General features: G+C 35.2%; 1 protein-coding gene across 3 annotated transcripts in view; it reads right to left on the bottom strand.

The window, feature by feature from the left end:
- The window catches only part of IL12RB2 (interleukin 12 receptor, beta 2), a 64,430-nt gene that overhangs the window by 47,352 nt on the left and 11,078 nt on the right, over nt 1-6,000 (bottom strand). For all 3 annotated transcript variants that reach the window (XM_004679094.2, XM_004679095.2, XM_004679096.2), the window contains exon 6: nt 5,140-5,290. In XM_004679094.2, the coding sequence (XP_004679151.1) occupies nt 5,140-5,290 (151 nt within the window). The remainder of the gene's footprint in view (nt 1-5,139; nt 5,291-6,000) is intronic.

Genomic DNA, 6,000 nt, shown 5'->3' with positions numbered 1-6,000 from the left:
ACTTTTTCAAGGACCTCTTCTCCCTAATTATCACTACTTTTCCGGAATCATTATTTATTTCCTCTCTGCTGGACTCTTATCATCACTTTGTAAATATACCACACTAACTCTTATCCTAAAAACAAAACCAAAGAATTTTGAAATACCACCTCCTTTTCCAGCTTCTGGAACTCTGCTCCCTTACACAGAAACTTCTTAAAGAGTTGTGAGCTGTCAGTGTTTTTATTGCCTTACCTCACATTCATTCTCAACCGATCCCATTGGGATGTTGTTCTCATCACTTTAGAGACACTGCTCCTGACTGGCAATAATCTGGTTTGCCAAATCCAACAGTCACACCTCTGTTCTTATTTCACTGGGCTTATCAGCAGCATCTGATATAGATGAATACTTTCTCTATTTTTAAAAAAGATATATATATATATATCTTCATACTCAAATCAAAAGTGATGAGTTCGTTGCTTAAGTAGGGATGTTGCATTCATACTAAAATAACTAGAGGCACTGTGTTGAGTACACTGATGAGGAGAAGTGAGCTGTGAAACATCACATACTGTATATACTTCTAATTAAGTTCCAAAATAATCAAAACATTGTTTAGAGTCACAAGTATTTCTGAAAGCTATGAGAAAAGCAAGGGGGTGATGGATGTATGGTGAAGGATAGTGGTTTACAGTGGGTAGGCAGGATGGGGTAAGAATATACTGATAATTTGATAGTATTTAAACTGAATGTTGAGTTCAGAAGTGTTCATTTTATCATTATGCTTAATAATGAAAAATCAGCCTAAAGTAGAATGATTATAGTGGCAATGAACAGATTTTTGAAAATGTTTAGGAGAGAAGATTATACAGAGAGAGGCAGAAAGGGAGAATTTAGAATACTTTCTCAATTATTGACTTAGGTCTAGGAAGATAATGATGTCATTTATGGTGATAGGAAGTCTGAAAGAAACATTTTTGCTTTGGAGAAAAAAAATTAACATTTTTGTTTAGGTTATGTGAGGTTTGGGATATCTACTGCCATGTAAGTGGAGTTATGGAATAAGTGATTGGAATACAAATCTGAGTTCTGGGGAGCAAGTCCAGAACTGAAACTATGTGCTTGATCTAGCTATTTATCTTTCAATCATTTAGCAATCTAGTTTTAGAGACATGACATTAAATGAGATCAGCTGGAAAAATGAGGTGGTGCAGAGACAGCCATATGGATTGAGATTGAGGAGAGAAAGATAACCAGCAAGAGAGACTAAGAAGAATTGGTGGAAAAGGTAGAATAAAACCTAGCAACATGAGATTTCACAGAATTCAAGAGAATCAAGTGCTCCAAGAGGAAATAGTCCCTTTCTTCTGCTGCAATGACCCTGGAGGCCATCTGTTCCATAGGGAAGAAGGTCACAATTTTTCATTGACTTTGCCTTTCTTATTGTTGCCATCTGTGCTAGGAATCTTTCTCTAATATCCTAAACCAAACTATAAGCCCTTGAGTTGAAGGCTCTGGTTCCCATTGTATCACGGCACCTGGCTTAGATTCTGATACACATACATTCCTCATAGCCCAACTAGAGAAGCATAGTTATTTTACTTGTTTGCTTGGGGGGCTTCATGGAAGCATATTTTCCTCACTGGGGTGATCACCATCTTGTCAAAGCCTGAGCTCAGGCATTTACTTTTCTCAGGGTAGGTGTTGGGCTTAGAGGAGATCAAAAGAAGGAAAGAGGTTAGAGGCTACCACTGGTTCTCAAACAGCATTTACCCTGTAGTGGACCAGCATGTATCCTGTAGTGAAAATGTCTGCATCTATCCTCTTTTCCTCAAGCCCATGACACAAAGACACAGTATATTATTTCCAAGTTTAGCTAGTTTAGTAGTCGGCAAACTTTATATAAAAGTTTTTATATAAAAACTATATAAAAGGTTTTTATATAGCCTTTGAACTATTAAACATTTTTACACTTAAAATGTTGAAAACAAATCAAAGGAGGAATTATTTCATCTACATGTGAAAATTATACAGAATTCAAATACCAGTATAAATTCCAGTAAAAATACACCCATCTAACCTACCTTATAATACTTAAAATATTACAAATTAATACTTAAAATATTACAAACTAATACTTAAAATATTACAAATACTTAAAAATTACAAATGAATAAATAAATTGTTCTGCTTCTCAAGAGTGAAGAGGGTGGCTATAGCTGCTTACCTTGCAATTCCTTTCTCTCTGGGGCTCTCTTACCAATGACTGTCCCTTTGCCATGGTAGGAAAGGACTCCTCTTTCACAACTGGAACAAGTAGCTGTACTTTCTGAGGTAGATTTTGGTAAGACTACCTTTTTTCAAGAGGTAAAGAAATCCTTTAAAAATGATGAATAAGGGCCTCCCGGGTAGTGCAAGATGTTAGGTCTCAGCACTCTGAAGCTGTCCACAGCCACTGCAGCAAGAGTTCAATCCCCGGCCAGGGAGCTGACCCACATGGCACAGCAGACCTCTCCTATCTCACTCACTGCTCCCTTCTGCAGTGTATTTCAGTCAATCTGCCTGTTCTGCTGCCTACTTGTCTCTGGTGAATCCTCTCACTTGTTCCCATCCCTGCACCTCTGGCTTACACCCCAGCTTTTGTATGCATAAGTAAAATAAGTCTTAAAAATGATGAATGAACAGAGATGTACCTAATGAAGAAATCAGCTCTAAGTAAAAGTGCATTCTTCTTTATTCTGGAGTTTCCTGGTGATCTAAGTGGTGAGAATCACTTAGCCCCAATACCTAGGCATATACTCAGGTATGTATGGTACCATGAAATCCAAGGACAAGTTATGTTTCCCCCCTAGAAGTAAAATATGGCTGCCTGCTACAGCATTAGGCCTGCCTTTGATGGATGCCAACTGAGGGGCTGTCGACAAAAACGTAGGAAATGGATCTTTCCTCCAAACATTTACCAAGGTATCATTTAAAAAGTAATGGAGAATCATGACAAAATTCAACTTAATGACACAGGAAAGGGATACATGGACTAAACACACCCTCATTTTCTCCTGATTTGAAATAAATAACTACCCAGTCCACCAGGAGCTAATTATGTTGCTCTCAGTTTTGAGTGGCAGAAGCTGCAAAGAAAAAACTCTATCATAAGATCATTCACACTTATAGAGTGGCTATAAAAAGCTTACTAGTAATTTTTTAAAACGCCAAGTTACATGTGGGTATTCATTTAAAGGGTTAAAGGAAGAAGTGTTAAAAAAAATTTCACACCCTTTAGGTTTACATCAGTTGATTTTTCATAAAGAAACTGATGACAGAAACAGTGGTAAGAGGTGAAAACCAGGCAGCTTAGAGTAAGAGAAAAGAGACCTTATAACAACCCACAGAAAGATCAAACACACACACACACACACACACACACACACAAGGGAAGACTCAGACACTGAAAGGCAGCCAACAGAGCTTGGTAAACCTGGTGTATCTCAGAGCAAGATTTCTTCTCTTTATGAATGCCAGCAATACTCTGAAGAAGCCAGCCTCCTTGGTTCAATTCATAACCATATGCAAGTTCCTAACCATGAGTTGCTGTACTCATTGTTATGATGGTGGTTTACTTTATAGGATGTGAGAAAGTTATTGTCTTACATTAAGGGCTTTTAATTCAATAGATAAACACTTAGAGAACAACCTTTCATTCCATTCTAAATAGGTCATTATCAGCTGTGCGTAAGAATGACAAGAATTTACTAGCCCAGTTTCCCTAGTTTATACTTCAACCTAAGTGATATAACTTTAAAAATTCTCAACTTATTTACTAATACCTTGGGCAGGCACATAAAATATGTCCCATTTTCAAAAGTTTATCTGTACTATGTTTGAACAAAATCAAATCCATGAGGCTTAAAGAAAATTACTTTTGACTTTGTATAACAAAATGATAGTAAGAATAATCTCTGAATTGTAAAAATGGTAAGCATTTAAAAGGAAGCAAGTGGCTTAACATTTATTTAAGAGATTTTATCATGAAATAGGAAGTAATAAATTCTAATTTATTGGATGAATTAATTTTTAAACTTTTTAAAATAGAGGAAATATAAACAGAAAGGAAGAACATACAACTATTCTATAATCTCTATACTACACATTATATTTTATGAGCAGGTTTTTTAGATCTTTGAATATCATTAAAGTACCACTGATTAGTATAATCAGTTACCAAAAATCCCTAGTAGCTCACAGAAAATAAACATAGCTTAATCATGAGGCTAGTTTACATATGTGCTTCTCCATAAGTTTTACAAATAAGCATTTGGAAATTTCTCACATTACTACTTCAGAAAGCACTGAATTATATGCCAATAACTTTGTGAGCCAAATTTACAGAAATTCTGAAAAGCTCTATACTTTATCACTAATTGAGTGCTTTTGAAAATTAGTATTTAGATGACTATTTCTTGTGTCTCCAAAGGCATAAAGTTCATATAAGTATTTTTGCTTCAATAAAATATTTGATTACATGTGAATACAGTTATCTCCCCAATAATTACCCTCCAAAAGTACAATAGAATGAAAAATATATTTGTTCTCCCTTTCATAGCCCTGAGCAGTCTGGTGGTACTCATCTGAATAGTGAATATCACAGGCATGAAGAACAGTGCTGCAGTGTTTGGAGGAGAGTGGATTTCTGGATATTAAATTTTATTTCTAAATGTTATGTCTCCGGAGTCTACTTTTTATCAAGCTTGAGGCTCAGGAAGTAATACTAATTTTGGGAACGTCTGAAAGGTAAAATGTATCAAGGTTTGACTATAAGGGAATGAAACTTATTACTGATTAGCTTTGTGGAATAAAAGAAAGTTACTGAGTAGTAAGTATAGAAATAGCCAAACATTACTGAGACATAAACTCATAACTAAATTGCAAACATGCAGAAAATGGAAGTAGGATTTATTTGATTTTAAACATTTTCTAGCAACATAAACATATCTCCCTGGACAGTCACAGTGTTTAGATTAGAATCAAAATTAACTTGTTAATTAAGGCACTCATACTTGTTGATTCAGTAGCAATACTTTAAAGATTCTATTCCATTACATCATCTTCTCTTCCTCTTTTCTTTTTTACCCTCCCTCCCTCATCTTTATTGATACATACCTTCTTCTGGTGTTTGTGTGCTCAATGATTCACTCCAGTCACTCCAACTACCTTTGTAAAGATGTATCTTAGAGGAAATCTGAAATTCATATACTGTAAATGGTTTCAGGTCCAGCAAGTCATGTCTTCCTTTGGCATTTGTAGCATTAACCTTGAATCAGATAAGGTTTTGAAAAAAAATTGACTGGGGACCACATGACCTTTTTTTACTTTTCAGATCTGTTACTCAATTAGGAGAAATATCAATGAATGGGCTATACAATACACATGATATTAATAGAAAATAATAGCTTCTCACTAAAAGACAAAGCCCAAAAAACTCATGGGACTAAGGGAGTTTCAACTATTTGGGTTGGGGGGTGGGTGGGAGGGGAGAGTCCTGAAAGCAGCTGTAAAAAAGAGTAAATAAAGGTTTAAAACTACTAATAGAGAAAAACAAAACCTTATGATATCACTCATAGGTAGTTATAAGGAAACAAATCAAATGAACAAATAAACTCTTAAATACAGAAAGCTGGTGATTAACAGAGGGAAGGGAGCAAGGAAGTGGGTGAAATGTGTAAAAGGGGACAAGTGGCTGGTGATGGGTGGAAACTAGTTTTTGACAGTAATCATAAAGCAGTATTTACAGATGTAGAATTATAGTTTATACAATGGCAACATGTTTTAACAATATTATCTCAACAAAAATGTATATGAAAAGCCACCAATTTTCAAAAAGGCTTTGAGAACTTTCTAAAGTAGAGATCATTTCTTATTTGTTCACAATTAAAATGGGATTAATGTTTCAACACACACACAGAATTGACCTCAAAAATAAAACTTTAATTATATAAGACAATTTAAGAACCCACCTCAATA

This window comes from Condylura cristata, unplaced genomic scaffold, assembly GCF_000260355.1.
Source record: "Condylura cristata isolate star-nosed mole 26May11 unplaced genomic scaffold, ConCri1.0 scaffold00008, whole genome shotgun sequence".
Taxonomy (NCBI): domain Eukaryota; kingdom Metazoa; phylum Chordata; class Mammalia; order Eulipotyphla; family Talpidae; genus Condylura; species Condylura cristata.
The sequence above is the reverse complement of the archived record's forward strand: the minus strand, read 5'-3'. Positions and strand labels throughout refer to the sequence as shown.